The sequence below is a fragment of the Enhydra lutris genome, unplaced genomic scaffold (assembly GCF_002288905.1).
Source record: "Enhydra lutris kenyoni isolate GAN:26980312 unplaced genomic scaffold, ASM228890v2 scaffoldscaffold62, whole genome shotgun sequence".
Taxonomy (NCBI): domain Eukaryota; kingdom Metazoa; phylum Chordata; class Mammalia; order Carnivora; family Mustelidae; genus Enhydra; species Enhydra lutris.
In genome coordinates, this window is record NW_019154146.1 from 16,032,640 (window position 1) to 16,051,879 (window position 19,240).

Genomic DNA, 19,240 nt, shown 5'->3' on the forward strand with positions numbered 1-19,240 from the left:
ACAGGGATGTAATGTATAGTCTGTAACTACAGTTAAGAATACTGTACTGAATACTTGAGGGGCGCCTGGGTGGCTCAGTGGGTTAAAGCCTCTGCCTTCGGCTTGGGTCATGATCCCAGGGTCCTGGGATCGAGCCCCGCATCGGGCTCTCTGCTGGGCAGGGAGCCTGCTTCCTCCTCTCTCTCTGCCTGCTTCTCTGCCTGCTTGTGATCTCTGTCAAATAAATAAATAAAATCTTAAAAAAAAAAAAAAAAGAAAATCCTAGAAGGATACTGTACTGCATACTTGAAAGTTGCTGAGAGTAGATTTTTTTTTTAAAGATTTTATTTATTTGAGATAGAGAGAGAGGGAGAGAGAAAGCCCATGTGCACAGGCAGGGGGGAGGGGCAGAGGGAGGGAGACGTAGACTCCCTGCTGAGCAGGGAGCCCGCTATGGGCTCAATACCAGGACTCTGAGATCATGACCTGAGCCCAAGGCAGACACTTAAACAACGAGCCACCAGGGTGCCCCGAGAGTAGATCATAGAAGCCCTTGTTGCAAGAAAATTCTTGTAACTATGCCTGGCGACCGATGCTAACGAGACCTGTGATCCTTTTGTAATGGACACAAGTGTCCAATCATTCTATTTGACACTTAAAACTAATGTAAGGTTTTGCGTCGATGACACCTTAATTTTAAAAAGTCAGTGGAGGGGCGCCTGGGTGGCTCAGTGGGTTAAAGCCTCTGCCTTCGGCTCGGGTCATGATCCCAGGGTCCTGGGATCGAGCCCCGCATTGGGCTCTCTGCTCAGCAGGGAGCCTGCTTCCCTCTCTCTCTCTGCCTGCCTCTCTGCCTGCCAAATAAATAAAATCTTAAAAAAAAAAAAAAGTCAGTGGATATAAAAACAGTATATAAGAATCCATAAGCAACCTGTTACACTATACAAAAATGTAAAGTACACAGTAACAAATCCATAAAAAGATGGAGAAGCCCTTTGTCAAATAAACTGTAAGTCGTTACTAAAATACACTTAAAAAGACCCAAATCAGTGAAGAGGCATCCCATGATCTTAGATGGCAACCCAGCAAATATCCTCTTGGCACGATTCCCTTCCAGGAAAAATGTTGAGAAGATTCTTTATGGAGGTTTATGAGCTGATTCTAAAATACATATGGAAGCCAAAAGGACCGATACCAGGCCAGGCGTGCATGCAGAAACAGAACACCCCGGTGTGGAGTTTGCCATAAAGGCTACCAGTGCGGCACAGACACAATGATATGTAAGCAGACCAGCGGAGCTGAAGAGAGAGCCCAGAAAAAGACCTACACATGTATCACCAAGTAGGCATAAAGAGCAGAAGGAGGGCCTATTTAAATAAACAGTACTAGACCAACTTGTTATTAATATTAAAAAAAAAAAAAGAAAGAAAGAAAGAAAAGAAGATCTGGTGATTGCTCTGTCCATGAACAGCAGTAGCAACGGGCAGGATGGCTAATTTTAGGTATCAGTTCATGCCACAGGGTAGCAGACAGTTGGTCCAACATTATTCAGAGTGTTTCTGTGGGGTGTTTTGGGGGTTATTCTCTTAAATTAGTGGACGTGGAGTAAAACAGATCCATGCCCTGCCTTTCTGTCCCACCCACACCACGTGGCTAGTCCGTATCCAGTCCGTTGAAGGCCCTAATAGAAGAAAAAGATTGTGTGCAAGAGGAATTCTCCAGCGGACTGCCTTTAAGAGTAGGACTGGAACTGGAAAGATGCCCTCCTAAAGCTCTAGCCTGGTGAGCCACTCTGTAGATTTTGGCCTTGTCAGCCTCCATAGACTGACAATGTGTGAGCCAATTTTTTACAGTAAATCTCTTTTGGCATGGATACACAGTGTATTGGTTCTTATACAATGTATTTAAAGAATTAATTGTAAAGGATATCAAGGATCCATCAGTATAACAATATTAGTTCCTACACTGCAGCATGAATGGTCAGCACTTTGGAAGACAGGATATGAATTTAAAATTATTGGGGCTAAAATGGGCAAGTTCAAGGAGGACAGGATTTTCCACTGCACAAATTATGGAAAAAAAACAAGCTGGATAAACATAAGAGGCCGCTATGGTTATTTGTGTAATGATATCCAAAGGAAGTAGAAATTATAATGATCAAAAACATTACCACAGAGTTGTTTCAAGTACGAAGGAAAGACACTGAGAAGGATAATAGAGAGTATAGGATTAAGAAGATGAAAGTTCATCTATTATTTAGTTGTTGAAAACATTTCCTGGATACAGACTCTGCCAGGCATTAGGGATACACACATTAATAAGACATAGTCCCTTATCTCAAGGAATTCAGAGTAGAAAAGAGAGACACACACAGAGACAGTCATAAAACAGTGCAGTGGGGAAGGCTCTTCTGGAGCTCGGGAGAGGGATACTAAGCTCTGCCAGGCTTCCCGCTCCTTTCTTTTTATCATCCTCTGCCCAGATCTGTGCCTACCCCTTGTGAGTCCTTTTACAATCACTGGGCCGGAAACATGATGTGAAGTAGAAGGCGTACAAAAGAGTAAGGTCAGAGGGAAAAGCAACCTCTATAAAACAAGCACATACATTAAGATGAACTAAAACAGGATTATAAATCATGTAGAGAATTTTTTTTTTTAAATATTTTATTTATTTATTTGTCAGAGAGAGAGAGGGAGAGAGAGCGAGCACAGGCAGACAGAATGGCAGGCAGAGGCAGAGGGAGAAGTAGGCTCCCTGACGAGCAAGGAGCCCAATGTGGGACTCGATCCCAGGACGCTGGGATCATGACCTGAGCTGAAGGCAGCTGCTTAACCAACTGAGCCACCCAGGCGTCCCCATGTAGAGAATTTTTAATGAGACAGATAGGAGAGTATGGAAAAACACTCAACTAGAACTCAAGAGACCTTGAGTCTGGTTAGTCCCCTAAGATGGGATGATACGAAGCAAATCAGTGAGTCTTCCTCTTAGCTTAGTCATTTCATCTTTATAAGGACTGAGCCAGACTCAATCTCTAAGCCCTTTCTAGTATCAAAACACTTTGGTTTTAGAACATTCAGGGTGCAAAACAGTGAGGGAGAATTTCAAATGCATTGTATGGAAGCAGAAATAGTTTTTTGAAAACGGAAATTGGTATACAGATTCAAAATCTGAGGTTCAGGAGTCTTGTAGCAACAAATGGTGTTTTGAACAAACTCAGAACTCCTCAGGATCGACTGCTTAATAATATACATTTTGTCAATCTTACATTTGAATTAATGATGAAGCTTTAGCCAACAATGAACTACCGAAGTGTTCGTTATTACTAGTGGATTTGGGATTCAATGTTTACCCTTCATTAACGCTCAGCTCTGCCTGGTGGACAGAGAAAGGAATTTGGATCTAAACCTCAGACTTAGGATCTGGCTCTCGGCAGGCCTGGTCACACTGCTCACATTCTCCAAACTGGTTGAACCTCAAATCCCTTCTCTATAAAATGGCATAAAATAACGTCAGACTCTCCTAGGATAAAGAATTGCTAAAATGATTATACAATGCCCATTAGAGACATATTTCATAAGGGCGAAATTGTTACTTGTTCCTGCTACGTAATAATCATTGATTATGTGGCTTTTGTATACACAGTATTACCAATTAAGCAATCTGATTTGGTAGTTTGTCTAATGTAACAACAGTATAAATAATAACGATGCTCCAACTTAATTTTATTTCAAAGATGAAGTATGTTACTCAGTATAACATTTCTTATTCTCCCTTTGAAAAAAAAACTAAAAATGAAAAAAGAAAAACATTTTCTTTCAAATGTGTGTGAATTATGTATATAAGGCAGGTTAATATCAAAAGTCTGTTAAAAAAAATGTTAAAACAGGGTGTCTTTTCCAAGCAAAGCTCTTTTAGAAATAATTCAGTGCCATAACAGAGCTATAAAATGAAATCAGAATAAGCAGAAACAGAAGGAAAATGGTTCTGGAGGAAATCTGATGAGACAGTGCAGTGAACCAAAAAAACTGTGTGTATGAACACTAACAAACCTCACCCACAAAAGAAATCACTCTAATCCTTAAGTTCTCTGCTCAGGAACAAGAGCTTCCAGCCTCCCATCACCATGAGATTATAAAATGTTGACCTGAGTTTCAGGTATAACTCTTAGGACTAAAAGGTGGTCACATTCTGCTCCTTCCCAAAATACTGCTTTGAAATGACTGTGTGAGAGTCCCCGTTTACTTGAATTTACCAAATGGCCAGAGCCTTACAAGGGTGATTTGTAAAAAAGGAGACATATAAAAATACCACAGCTATGGAGCAGGTCTGAAGCTTTCAAAAGCGGAATTCTGCTTCATCTGAATTTTAAAACGTGTTTTACTGGGAAGGAAGCAGGGGACTTACGCTCGGCCCGCCTCCGTGCATCTTCAGAGCTCGCACCGTCGCCACCAGCACGACCGCGTTGGGCACCAGGCCAGAAGCTCGGCACTTGATGTTGAAAAATTTCTCCATCCCGATATCAGCACCAAAGCCAGCTTCAGTTACTGTGGAGAATGAAGGTGGAAACTTGTTATCAGCTTCTCAAAACAAGAGCAGGTTTTGGCAATCCCCGGTATGACTCCGGTTCAAAGGACAGCTGAAGTGGCCACCACCTCCAGGCTGCTCCCCTGCATTGCATCTTGTTCCTACGCAACGGTAAAATGATTCTCCCGTAGGCAGAGAAAACCTTCCACTTCCTTACGCTCTCTAAAAAGATGGCTCTCCACTCTGTTTTAGGCCACCATGCCTTAAGGATTCATCGCCAAGGACAAGATTCTTCTTCCGCTATGGCCACCCAAAGCAAAGCATTTACCACAGATGGGACTGTCAACTTTTAAATTCTGTTCCAGATTGTATCAAAGGACATTGTTAGCATGATTACCGTCGAAGAACCTTTTTGCTTTTTTACAACATGCACAGAATCATTTATTCAATGCCACCCGGTCATTTCTGTCCATTGACAAAATTCGAGTTAGCTGAGTGTCTTAAGAAGATGAATCATCAGGCTTGATAAGACAGCAACCTTCTTGCATAAGCACAGATGACAATCACCTTCAGCCAGGCCCTCTCCTGCCCCAAATTGCTAGAGATGTTCCTGTGGAGGTAGCTGAGGCGCACATAACTTTGCCTTCCCACACATTTTAACAAGAATTCAGAAAATAAAATCATGAAGTGTCGCATAATAATTTTGAATTCTAAGTACACCAGCCCATCATTCTAATTCTTTACGGTTTCCTTTATGTACTTCATATGCTTGTAAATTCTTACACAATAGGTAGAATTTTGTAGTTTGCCCCTTTGCTTTAAAATTTTCAGAGTTTTCTTCCTATACTACAAGCTTTCGAAATTTATGATCTTAAGTGGCAGCTTATAACTTTTTTTTTTTTTTTTTTTTTTAGTTTATAACTTTGTTAGGTGGATGTATCAAGATTTACAAAATTGTTCCCCCTGTTATTAGACATTTGGGTTGTTTCCAATATAAATAATGCTACAAAATATCTGTGCAGATGAGATTTAACCTCTTTCAAATTATATTCTTGGACTAAATTCCCAAGGGTGAGAGAACGGTGCCAGAGGATGTAAAAAATTTTTATGACTGCTGATATGCTTTTGACAAATTGAAAAATATTTCTCTAAAAATATTCAATTTGGAATGAATTTAGCTATAAAGTCACTATGTCCTTTATTTTATTTTCTTCGAGTAAATGATACAGCAGAATGAGCATTCCTTTTTACCACTATTTGGGACAATTCTAGTGATTTGATCAGTGGTGGTCAAAACCAGAGAAGATCACGGACAGTAACGATCTCTATCTCAGGGGTCCCCTGGGAAAAGCCGTGGTGACTTTAGCATGGGAGTGGTACAGCGGCCCACAGAAGAGGGATGTTCAGTTGGTTTTGTCAAAAATCATCACAGAGTGGGCTCCCAGAAGAGGAACGGTGACCATCCTCCTGGTTAGTATCAGGCAGACTAGATCCAGTCCGGACAGCTGTGCACACGAGCTGTCAGCTGAACAGTGACAAGCAGCAAGTGAATGCTGGTGAGTTACTTAACCTACTAGAATCTCAATGTCCTCATTTGACTTGCTGGGGGATTTAAGCGAGATAACACATGTCAAGTACTTCGTTACTGCCTTATGGTGGGTAGCAGGCACTCGCAAAAATGGTCCGCATCACTGTTACCAAGAGAACAACTCTCCCACTTGCTAGAAATCATACTCAATTCTTAAGCATTTCGCCAATTCCTGCTACGCCCAGGCATTTTGCTCGGGGGGTAGTGGCCCAGGATTAGGGTCCCTAACCTGAAGCTCTCCAGAGAGCTGAGGGGAGAGACTGTCTGCTATTGGACCAGAGGGAAGGAGGTGCGGTGCGGGGAGGGATGGAGGCTGCGGGGTAGGGCTGGAGAATGGGGATGATGGGAGTCAGGCTCTGAGGGACACAGGATCTCTCCAACCAGAGAAGTAAGGAGTTGGGGGTGGAGAGAGGGGCTTAGGGAGGAGTGAAAGGATTCGCAGGCAAAGGAGAGAGCAAGAGCGGAATTGATTTGGGAAGAGAAGAGAAATGATCCACGATGACCGGAGGAGTCCGTTACCTCAACCAACACAACCTGTTCTCTGGGCTGATCAGCTCTGAGGTGCAGGGAGTCAAGCAGCAAGTGTGCGTGTGTGTGTTTTCAATGCTGTTATACTGAAGAAATTGCTCGGTGTTGCTACACACATGACTGTGTGCAGTGTTTGATCAAGGTCTTTCCAGCCGGACGCCTGTTTCCACTTGAAGCTCCTGTATTAGACCAAGCTCCAAGATGAAAGGGGGCGTATCTGTGTGAGAAACGGACCCTGCAAGGCATACAGTAGGCACTGATGAACTTGTGCATCTCTAAAACAAACAAAACAAAAGGGCAGCGGGAGGATAGCAAAGTTTTCTAACACTTGGCCACAACAATATGAAGAGCACAGTTCATTTAAAATCCTTTCATTCTGCTGAAAAGCTGCAAGCTCACTTCACAATCCACCTCTTCCCCTCCTTAAACTTTAGCATGTGGTGGCCACGCTCTCCTCCCTTCAATAGCTCATTATTGCCTCAAGGAAAACATCCAAGTTCCTTATCATTAAAACTAAGGCCACCCCGATGTAACCTCAAGTACACACTCACGTCCACGTTCACTCTGCCTGAAATCTGGTTCTTCACTAATATCGAGTTTCCTGCAGAGCTCGCACGTACTGTGTCATCTCCGAGCCTCCTCCAGACGGGAACAACGGGAACGTTCCTCTCTCCCACCTCTCTTCTTTAACTCACTGCCTCAGCCTCCGCTCAGATGTTCCAGAAGCTTGCCCGGATCCTCTCAGGGAGAGCTGGCCGGCCCTGTGGTCTGCTCCTTTACCGTGCTCTCACCTTTCTCTGCATGTGGCGTCCCAACTAGACTTACATGGCCTCTCCCACTCAGAGACCAGGGACCATGTCCTACTCAGCTCTGTATGTCCAGTGCCTGTCACAGTACCGGGTGCACACGAATGAATGAATGATCAGAGATGTGAAGAAACCAGCGGAGTGCGATTCAGAGCCTGAGATGGTCAAGTCCCGGCCATCGTTCAGGGGAGACAGGTGGACACAAACAATAAAATTAAACAATGAAAAATGTTTTCCTATCACCCTATCATGCTTCCTTTTTCCCTACAGTAGCAAAACAGGCTTAACAAAAGGTATAAAGGTCATCACAGATAAAGGTATGCCATCGCAGATGGCTAAACAGGCCAGCTAAGCTTAATTCCGTATCTGAAGAGACAAACTGGGGGGAAAAAAAAGGTAGTAACAAAGAACTGCAGTTGGGGAAGGAAACAGGATACAGTAATGGAGGTCCAGGGGCTACGGCTTCCAAATGCAAAGGAAATATGGAGGCAAAGAATGTGTAGAAAACAGAAGAAAGTGCCAGATTCTCACACTTTGCACGGAATACGGCATGGAATCATTTGTGTTATTTGTTTTCGAATTCTGGGCTGCTAAGGAAAACAGAGCGTGGAGAAGGTGTGCTGGTGCACAATTGTTAATCACACACGTAAGCACCACTTCATAGGGGACAGCCACACGGGTCGGCTTGGGAACAGACAGTGTGCAGTGCTGTTATGTCTGTGTCTTGCGAATCTGTGGGTCTGGAAGCGAGCAGGGGACAGGCCACTCTCACTGACAGGTTCTGGTTCCCAGATGCTCCCTGACAATGGTCAGCAGAGCACCCTGTAAGCTAACTACTCCCAGCCATCAGAAATAAGCAATTTAGAACTTACCCTATTTACGGCTTTTGATAAATTTCAAAGGACGTGCACACTTGAGAATTACTTACTGTTGATCTTAATAGGCACCTGTGCTTGAGTCACAAAGCAAAGATACTTACTACAACTTTGCATTCTTGAAAAGCATGTAACGGAGTCCTCTGAAAGCGGCATATTTAAAAAGGCTTGCAGGAAAATGCATGTGCCACAACAATTATGTGTCCTGGCAATCTCTCGGGGGCGGGGGGGAAGTGCGGAGGTCATAGCTATTCACCTGACAGCAGGACGGAAAACAGGAAACTGATACTCCTCTGTGTAAGCACAGAGGCTGTTAGGTCGTGATTTGGAAGCAAGACTTGACTCCAACGTTATAACCCAAAATCTGTTCAGAAAGGAAGTGTCAGCGGGTCTGCGTTGGGAAGGGACTAGCTGTTTGGACAAAACCTGTGAGCACTTTCGCAGGAAACAGAGCTCAGCACGAAAACCAACACTGCACAACCAGGCACCTGCCTCCCGCGCCGCTCCGCGAGGGCGCCCCAAGCCACACTGGACGAACTGAGCAGAAATGACAATAAAACCTGACTGTAGGCACCTATCGAGTCTATGAAATTCTTCGATGAGGCAGAGAGATGATTTTTCTATATCAAATTATCTATCATGTGTCCAGTTTGCAGTACACAATGCACTGAAGATTTTATCACAATGAGGACGGGGATAAGCAAGCACCAATCAGCTGACTTACGAGAAAAAAAAAAGCATTTACATTACCACCTCATGGGGGGACCTAAAAATTATGGGCTCATAAAATTCTAGAGCTCTGGGGGAAGGCGCCTGGCCAGTGACCTTCCTGAGATGGTGTCCTGGGTCCCTTGGATGCTCAGCTCAGGGCTCTCTTCTGCATTACATGCTTTCTGTCCCTTGACATTCTATTTAAAAGCACTTTTAATTAAATACATGCATCTCAGCATTAAAGAAAAGCCTCCATTTTTTCTCATCTAACAATTACTGAACCTCTCTTATGCCGCCTAGCTCTTAAGCACTCCTGTATGTACTCATGTCTTCATTTAGGGAGGAAACAAAGTCCATTTGTAACATGACAAACAGAAATGTGAATTGCCTCTTTAAAAAGGAACATCTTTCTGACTGTCCCCATTGTACTTTTTCTTCCTTGAATTCCCTCTGGTATTTAACATTTCTTATTTATCAGTACATAATAAATTTGAATTCATGTCTGTTTCACATTTACTTCTTTTAAGAAACATTTTTTATTTAAATTCAATTCAGGGGGCGCCTGGGTGGCTCAGTGGGTTGAGGCCTCTGCCTTCAGCTCGGGTCATGATCTCGGGGTCCTGGGATTGAGCCCCACATCGGGCTCTCTGCTTGGTGGAGAGCCTGCTTCCCCCTCTCTCTCTGTCTGCCTTTCTGCCTACTTGTGATCTCTGTCTGTCAAATAAATAGGTAAGAGCTTTAAAATAAATAAATAAATAAATAAATAAATAAATAAATAAATAAATAAATTCAATTCAGTGGTCATATACTGCATTATTAGTTTGAGGGGGCATGCCCTGACTTCGGTCCTCGCTTTAGTACATTTATTGACCCTGTTGCTATGGAATCACAAACCTTAAGGACAGACCAGGCATTCTCTAATGTGGGCTAATTCTGCCCCCATTCTCCCTCCCCCTACCCCGGATATTTGGCAACGTCCGCAGTCATTTTCTGTTGCTGTCACCGGCATCTAGGAAGTAGAAGTCAGGTTTGCTGCCAGATATCCTACAATGCACAGCAGCCTTACCAACCCCCCCTCTAAAAAAACCAAAAACCAGAATTATCCACTAAAATACCAACAGAGGTCAATACTGCTATGGTTCCAGCATGACGAAGGAGCCTTAAATGGTCTAGATACTCTTCCCTGAGAACGTTACAAATGCAGCAGATGCCGGAATAAAAAATTATATAAAACTGTTATGCTAACGATACCCTTACATCCCATAAGTTTCTGAAATAGGACAGTGACAGTAAAATTTCTGCATGTCCACTCCGCCACGGCCATTTCTAGAGATGGAAAGTAGCAAGGGCCTCACTGGAGGGTGCGGCACTCACTGCGTGAGAGAGCAGGGAAGGATGGATACCAAAAAAAAATTCAGTATGGAACAACACAGGTGGGAGCAATGGTCAGTCTTCCTGCCAAGAAGAAACACATACGACGGGGAAAGCTATTCTAATTAGAGACCAAGCACAGAGAAAGCACAGAACTAACGTTCACTAAGCACCGCCTACGTGTCAGGCAACATACTTGATGTCGTCTGTCTTGTTTCACTCTTTAACACCTGCGAGGGACCTTCACCTGCCACAAACGGCTCGTAAGGCTAAGGGTAAGCCATTCTTCCCAACCTCGCACAGCTATGAGGGATGGAGCTCGGGATGAAACCAAGGCCCATTTGATGGCAGTCTGTGCCAGTGTCCCCGCCCTGCCGTCCTGTCCCAGAGCCAACTAAACACACAGCTTTCCTTTCCTCCAGGTGAACTGCTTGGTAGGTTCTGCTTCCACCGAAAATCTTGACACCTTGTACTTCAATATTTTGGTAGATGAAACACAGCTCTGAATTCTTTGCCTGAACTCTGACAGGTGCACCCAGACTTGTTTTCTCACTGCAATATGGATCTGTTGTGACAACATCTGGAGTCTTCTTCATTACGATACGCATTTGTTTCTTTCTTAAACTGAATTCATAAATTTGTTTTCTCTCTTGGAGCAAATAATCTAGGGACTATGAATCATAATCCTCTCTTACTTCTTGGTCTATGTGCCAACAGGGCCAAGTCCTGTTGGGTAGGGAGTACACGGGGGCAACAAGGAAAGAGCTCCCAGAGACAAAGCTCTCAGGACCGGTTCCACTGGGCTTGGTACCCAACGCAGCAACTGGCCACAGCAGAGAACACTCCCTCGGCCACTTGGCCTCCTGAAAAGCAAACGGCCCTCTTCCGCTGGGAGAGTCAGACCCCAGCCTTGACTTCCCAGCCTCCTCCAGCCAGGCATCTGCCTTCTCAGGACTGGAGGGGGCCATGAACGACCGCCACTATCTCTCACGTTGCTGTTCATCACCACCGGTACATGGTGGGAGAAACTGCAACAACTGCTTTAACTCTAGACCCTTATGCTTGTTTTACCTTGGGAAAACTCCTCCTTGGCTCTGAGATAAAGTTAAACTGAGGCACCAAGATCATTTTCCTCTGAGTTTCTGGCTAACTAATGGGTCTTCAATTCCATATGTCCTCAGAAGATCAAAACTTTCAGATTTTATAGCCAGTTTATAATGGCAGTAATTTTTTCCTTTATGATACATGCAAAAACATAGGTATCAAATATATGACAATACTGAGTTCCCCATCACTTTGGGACATGAACTTGAGCTTATGAACTGTGAGAGGGCTCACGGAAGAACTAGCCCTTGCAACCCACTTGGCTCAAAAGGGGTGGAGAAAAGAAGTATGTCTGCACAGGGCCGATCCTGCTAACCGAATCCTCGAAAGGATTTCTTCCAAACAAAGGGAGGGATGAAACTGCAGCCTCCACTCCACCAGCCTTTATTTTCTCCCAACAAATCAGAAACAAAAATTAAACCTTGTACAGGAGGGAGCAAGGAATATGCCGGACTTGACTTCATTCTGAAGCACCGTGGGCTATAATTCCTGAACAGCGCTAAAGGAAGTGGAAACCAGACTCTTCGAACCGACTTTCTGCCCTATGTAAACACGTCCGTCCAGCTGCAGCTGTCTGCTGAGAAACTCAGGAAGACTCTGGTCAAAGTCACAGAGGCACATGAATTCTGAACTGGAGCTTGAGGTAGGCTAGCCTGTGAACGTTTTAATTGTTTTCAGTGACTAGAAGGAGACTAAATAAACCAGGATGAACCATTAATTATAAGGGAAGCTTAGCATTATTGCTGTAGCTGAAAAAAAAAAAAAGAAAACTGGATGTCAAACATACTAATTTGAGGATCCAACTCATCTTAGGGCTATGGAATTTTACAAAAAATCAAATCCTTTCTGCTCTTTTGGATTTGGTTTTATTAAATGTCTTAAGATTAAATTGTCCTAAGAATATGTAGAACCAACGGGGCACAAATGAGGAGACCCACACAAGGAAATCAGAAAGAAAACAGTATTCATAGTAGCCTGAGCCTTTCCACCTACCCTTTTGATGATGGCAATGCTTACATATATTAGGAAATTTTGGTAGTTGTATAGAATACATGAGAAAGTTACTGAGGATGTTTCTGGGGAAAGGAAAGAAAAAGATAAGCAAAGTATAAAAAGGACACAGATCAACTTGAACCCTATGTTTTCAGTAATGACAAAACAAAACAAAACAAAACAAAAACAAACTTTGAAAATGCCAGTAATGCCACTTAGATGTGCTTTGGTATCAGGACCCAGAATTTCCTTCCTCTGGAGTTAATTATAGGTGCCGGTTCCCATTATTTGAAACCATCATTAAGCATCCTATTTTATAAAATAATTTTGACCAAAATGAAATTTAATTTTGGAAAAAAATGTTAAAGATGAAAATTAAATTATCCATGTTATTTTTACCTCCCTTATAAAACTCCAACTGAATTAAATCCATGAATCCATTATCCAAATAGTCCCCATCTTGCAATCGTGAGCATTTGGACAATGTCATCACCATGACTAGGGTTTTAACCCTTCTGTTTTTAGCAAACAATAGTGCCCCAGAGTTCTGGCTAGAGGCCTGGAATTTAGGATGATTGCACGGGGGCAGAGCTGTTTTCCTGCTGCTCCCAAGAACTGGACACAAGGAAAATAACTCCAAAGAGAGGCCAATTCAGAAAGGCTTTGCTCCTAACATCTCACCCGACAATAATCAAAAGATGAAACAGGACATTTTTCATGGAGCATTTTATGAAAACGAGCCCATGGAGGAAAAAAGTAAAGATGTCAAAAGAGGAATATATTTTATCTGAAAGGTTTCCAGGAAAAAACAACTACAACAACATCAAAAGACCTGTAATAGCTTTTTCTGCAAGTATAAGAAACCCAGCAAGTGAAACTATGATTACTGAGCTTGAGCACAAATGAAATGTATCGACATTCCTACTAGCAGAACTTCTAATGGAAGAAACTAAGACAACAGGAAAGCATTTTGAACTTGAAAGCTGGAAGATGCTACAATGTATTCAAAAAGCAGACAGAGCAGGAATTATCCAAACTGAAGGCGGAGATCCATTAGTGCATCACAAAATCAATTTATAGGGTTGCACCCAGAATTAAAAAAAGAAAAAGAAACAGTATAGGAAATATTAGAATACATTACACATATTGGGAGGAAGTAGTATTGTTTCAGAAGATGGTATTCAGTTTTCGTGTACAACACACGTGTGTGCACATGCAGTGACAAGGGTCACTGGCCCAGACTCTACTTTGCAGGTTTTTTATCTAAGAAGGGAAAAGGCTAGACCTGCTGGTTTTACAGTTGTGTCTAGTCCTGCTGGTTTCCTATAAGATCAATGTCATGATTATTCAGGCCTGGCTCCATTCTGCTCAGGACTGGTGCAAATAGCACAGGGAGTTCACAAGGAACAATGACCCCAAGCTCAGTGTTATCAACCATCATCTTTATATTTAGGGTCACAGATGCAATGTTCCTCTCACTGACCCTAAGGCTGGGCATGGAGGCAGCAATGGTCTGCACGGTCCTGCTTTCTACGATTCCTTTGGTAGAAAGGACATGGGCAGGAGAGTAAGACGAACATCCCACTTGTCCAGTAGGACTGGACCTTGAAAGGATCTGATTTTAAGACAAAAAATGAGAATGCACTGAAAAGGCCAGTAAAATTCACATTTACATTGGTGAAAAGGTCCCAGTTAAGAAAATAACCTTGAAAAGGAAGTATGTGCATATTTTTTCCTATGGCTTATTTTCAATATAGCCTTTTTCTGTTTAAAAAAAGGATATATTGGGCACCTGGGTGGCTCAGTTGGTTAAGCGACTGCCTTTGGCTCAGGTCACGATCCTGGAGTCCTGGGATCGAGACCCGCATCGGACTCCCAGACCCCATGGGAGTCTGCTTCTCCCTCTGACCTTCTCACGTCTCGTGCTCTCTTTCTCTCTCAAAGAAATAAATAAAATCTTTAAAAAAATGAATATATTGGGGCGCCTGGGTGGCTCAGTGGGTTAAGCCGCTGCCTTCGGCTCAGGTCATGATCTCAGGGTCCTGGGATCGAGCCCCGCATCGGGCTCTCTGCTCAGCAAGGAGCCTGCTTCCTTCTCTCTCTCTGCCTCCCTCTCTGCCTGCTTGTGATCTCTGTCTGTCAAATAAATAAATTTTTAAAAAAATGAATATATTATTAGTGATACATTATTGGAAAATTTGATGTGGAGGAAAAAAAAAACAAATCAGGCACTTTTCACCATTTTCACTAGAATCTATGATCCTGGCTATCACTCTACTGTTGACAGAGGAAAGATACCCTTGAGATGTCCTGTAATGCATTTTCTGGGGAAAAGGTAATAAATAATCAGGAATAATTCTAATCTTCCCACCTCCTGACCTCTACCCTATCCCTAAGCCCCAAAGGAGCTGAAACTACAGTTTACTTACTTCTCATTTTGTATAAACAAAGAGCAAACCCTCAATTTGCCATTGCTTTCTCCTCTGCTTCTCTTTGGCGCATCCCCAGCCTGGCCTTTTATCTGAAAGTGGGTCTGACTTGGGTAAAGCTGATGATTGAAACAGGATTACGTGTATTACATAGGGAACTGCTAAGAGTATAGAAATATTCATTATCATGGTACTGGCAAAAGGTAAGCATTCATACAAGGCTTCACTACGCCCATCTAGCTTACAAATTTCTGAGACGGGTCTACAGGGCAGCGAGCGCTGGCTCTCACAAGGACATGGGTCCCTACTTACCTGCCTTTATCTCCGACATAATGGGTGTCGCGCTCTGTAGAATACTTTTGTATCCTGATCTTTTCAGGGAACCCAATGTGGAGCATTTCCCCCAAGATACTAACATCCGCCAGATAATATTTTATTATATGTTATTGAATTATAAGAAAGAGTCATGATTCATAAAACTGGTCTCACTTTTGGCCACGTTCTAAACTCTTCTTCAAAAATGATCTGTGATGTACTTAAGAATGAAAATGAGCCGGTCGGTTTGGCTGACTTTGAAGTTGATCCTAAGCATGGCTGTAGAGAGAAGCCAAAAGTCTGCTCTCCTCCACCCTGTCTAGGGCAGGTGCTGTCAAAAAAGAAATGAAGATGGTGACAAGGTGATGGAGCATTAATTCAATTGTGTGTTTGGAAAACCTCTGGAGCTATGTCATGCTGACAGTGGCTTTTCAACTCACCTTTCTATTTAAGAGGGACCGTGGAGAAATTGGAAAGTCTTAAGCTTCTCTTGTAGCTAAGTATGGCTTAGCTGTACTTAAGTGTGACTAAGAGGATTAATTAATAAAAGTGTTGGGTGTAACTTCAAGGAAGTCTCCTAAAAAGGGGTTATGCCTTTCTTCCTTCTTCCTTGTTGGCTGGGATACAGATGTGATGGCTGGGAACTGGGCAACCATCTTGGACTACTAGGCAACACAGAGCCCCTGATGATTGAGGAGCTGCCATTCCAGTCTAGACTGGATTTCTTTTATGTGACAGAGAAATGAACTTGTATTTGCTTTGGGTACCTTTCTTTCGCTGTTGCTGTTACTTGCGGGTGAACCTAATCTTAACTGATGCGTTTGTGGAAACAAAGCCTCTTCAGAAACATTAAAGTATTTTTCATTTCTATCATTTCAGTTTGCACATTATTTCAACATTACACAGTGTTTTCTTTCTGTGCACAATGGTAACTCTGGGACTGAGGTCAAGGTTACATTTCTAATTTAGAAAAGATGTGAGATTCGCTTAAAGTTTTGCTGATGAAAGAGCTGAAATTTTAGAGGTTGAGATGTGCCCATAAATGCCCCAAAGCTATGCGATGCAATGTAACTGTTGGAAGAGGGTCCGATCACAAGCTCCAGAATTCAGGCAGGAAATCAGGAACAAGAACGCCTGCCAGCATGCAGAAGGATGGGATCGATGTGTGGAGCTCCAAAGGACTTCCCGCTCATCTGACTTCAAGAACAATTCTTGCTCTCAATGCTAGCTCAATGCTAGTGTGTGTTATGTGCTCAACAAAGAAATGCTTTTTGGAGGCAAAAAACCTGTTTTTGTAGTTGTTTTGAATATTTTTAGAAGTTACATCATTAAATTATTGCCTAAACCTAAAAAGTAATAACAATCTACACTCAACCAAAGCATTCATGTAATTTTATAAAACAAACAAGAAAGGACAAAACAAGATGGGGGAAAATCAACAGAAGACATTCAGATTGTTAGTGTTTGGTGTTCAGAATGTTCGTGTGGCTCAACACTTGAAAATATGGGCATTTTTAAAAAGGATTTTTACTTATTTATTCGAGAGAGACAGAGAGATCGAGCCAGAGCATGAACGGGGCGGGGGGGGGATAGGTAGAGGGAGAGGGAGAAGCAGACTCTCCGCTGAGCAGGGGGCCTGATGTGGACTTGATCCCAGGACCCCAGGATCCTGACCTGAGCTGAAAAGGCAGCTGCTTAAGTGACTGAGTCATCCGGGTGCCCCGAAAATATGGAAAATTTTCTAAGAACCACATTCATGAGAAAATGACTGAACACCTCAGTGTGGAATAAGGATATTCACTGCCCCTGGACAGCAGGGCACACAGCCTTGGTTTCTCCCAGTTCAGTGTGTAGAGGAAGCCTCACTACCTGGCTAGGCCCGCCGGACTACGTCAGCTGGGGGCTTTCATCCATCACTTTGGCTAGAAAGTAACATCAAGCCCTGAACCTCTAAGCATGACTATTAACATCCAGATTTAGCTCAAAAAAAGCTAAATACTCGACCACATTCTAATGCGGACTGCCAATCAGAGGCTCTGGTCTCAGCCTCTGTCCCAAATTACAGACGCACATTTCCTCCCACCCCCACCCTCCCAATGCGTAAGTAACAAACATGAACATTTTGCCACAACCGCCTCTTCCTTTTACAAAGAAGGTAAACAGCATAGAGAGAGCTGAGGTCCCTGGTGCCTGGGTCCCCAGTTGAGCTCCCTCCCCCATGCCCTCACCCCTTCAAGAGAAACTCTGAGGAACCTGGTCCTTATCCAGGTTGTACGTTCCTGCTTGTACATACATACAGAGGCATAAACAAAATATAGTGCTATTTTTATATCTTAAGAATGTGTTAGACTGTACTTACAATCCCCAAAACCAGCTTTTTCACTCAACATTGTATTTCTGAGATTTTGTGTAGTGGAAACGCACAGAGATAGGCTTGTGGGTTTTACAGCACCTGCATTTTTACCGGCTGACAGAGCCCTTTTCGAGGTAGGGAGCACCTGTGGACTGGACTTGTGCCCTTCCCCCCTCACTATTCCCTTCTCGAAGGGACTTATGTGGGAGGCGGGGGTAGAAAGAAACACCATCTTCACGGGGAGTCCCGGCAACAGTAACTTCACAGTATCTTTCTGGAAACCTTCATAGATTAGAAACTGTACTGACTTCTCTCTATGACTTGTAAGGATGCTTGAAATAGACCTCCAATCTGTCTTCTCTGCCATGTGTCTCTGGGCTACTGAACTAACCGGGGTTCCTCGAACACATAACTTCTGCCCTCTCTGTCCTGTTTATTGGATTACATCTTAACCATTCTTCACAGCTTGTCTCAAAAGCCATCTTCTCAGGCTTCTTATTGGAGAGACTATTTAAAAACTGTCAACTTTTCTCCAGTATTAATCGCAAGCACAACATTTCGGATTAGCATTTATTCCCCTCCAAAATGACCTCCTCTAACTATGAGATTCACCGCCCCCACCCAAGTCTTAAGACACCAACTACACAAGGCGCCTGGGTGGCTCAGTGGGTTAGGCCGCTGCCTTCGGCTCAGGTCATGATCTCAGGGTCCTGGGATCGAGTCCCACATTGGGTTCTCTGCTCAGTGGGGAGCCTACTTCCCTCTCTCTCTCTCTCTCTGCTTGCCTCTCTGCTTACTTGTGATCTCTACCTGTCAAATAAATAAATAAATAAAATCTTAAAAAAAAAAAAAAAAAAGACACCAATTACACCATCCCCAGAATCCACCAACATATTCCCATCTATAACCATTGGCTTGTCCTGTGTGCTTTGCCTAGAACACTTTTCTCCCTAACTCTGCATGTCAAATGACTTCAGGTGTTTCAAGTCAACTTTTCCTGTTTTAAAGATTATAAAAGTTTCAAGAATACCAGAAAAAACAAAGTATAAAGTAAAAATCGCCATGACCTCATTTCCCACAGAGAAATAAAAGCAATCATCTGATATGTATCTTTATCTATTTACTTTAAAGATTTCACTCATTTATTTTTGAGAGAGACAGAGAGCATGAGTAGGGGTTAGGGAGAGAGGAAGAGGGAGAAGCAGACTTCCCAGTGAGCAGGGAACCCAACTTGGGGCTGGATTCCAGGATCCTGGGATCAAGACCCAAGCTGAAGGCGGACGTTTAATCAGCTGAGCCACCCAGGTGCCCCTGTATCTTTTTGTAAAAAGATCCCTCAACATGGGGCTCAAACTCATGACCCCAAGATCAAGAGTCACACACTCTCCACTGAGTCAATTAGCCAGGTGCCCTTGCTATACATTTTCTATGCCTTTTCATTGCAAATACAGTACAGATACTCACTGTAAAATTTTTAAAAATGAGATTATAAAATTGTTTTATAACTTTGTTTCTTTTACTGTATGTATCATGAACATCTGTTCCCGTGTCACATACATCTTTTCTTAATAACCTTGATGTTATACCAATAACACTAACTTTTTTTTCCTGCTTTTATCTTGAAGGTTTTTTTGTTTTGTTTTGTTTTATTTATTTATTTTTAC

The 19,240-nt window shown here is 43.0% G+C and overlaps 1 protein-coding gene across 2 annotated transcripts in view; it reads right to left on the reverse strand.

The window, feature by feature from the left end:
- Positions 1-19,240, reverse strand: part of LOC111158692 (methylenetetrahydrofolate dehydrogenase (NADP+ dependent) 1 like) — a 185,219-nt gene that overhangs the window by 71,945 nt on the left and 94,034 nt on the right. For both annotated transcript variants that reach the window (XM_022520898.1, XM_022520899.1), the window contains exon 21: positions 4,384-4,523. In XM_022520898.1, the coding sequence (XP_022376606.1) occupies positions 4,384-4,523 (140 nt within the window). The remainder of the gene's footprint in view (positions 1-4,383; positions 4,524-19,240) is intronic.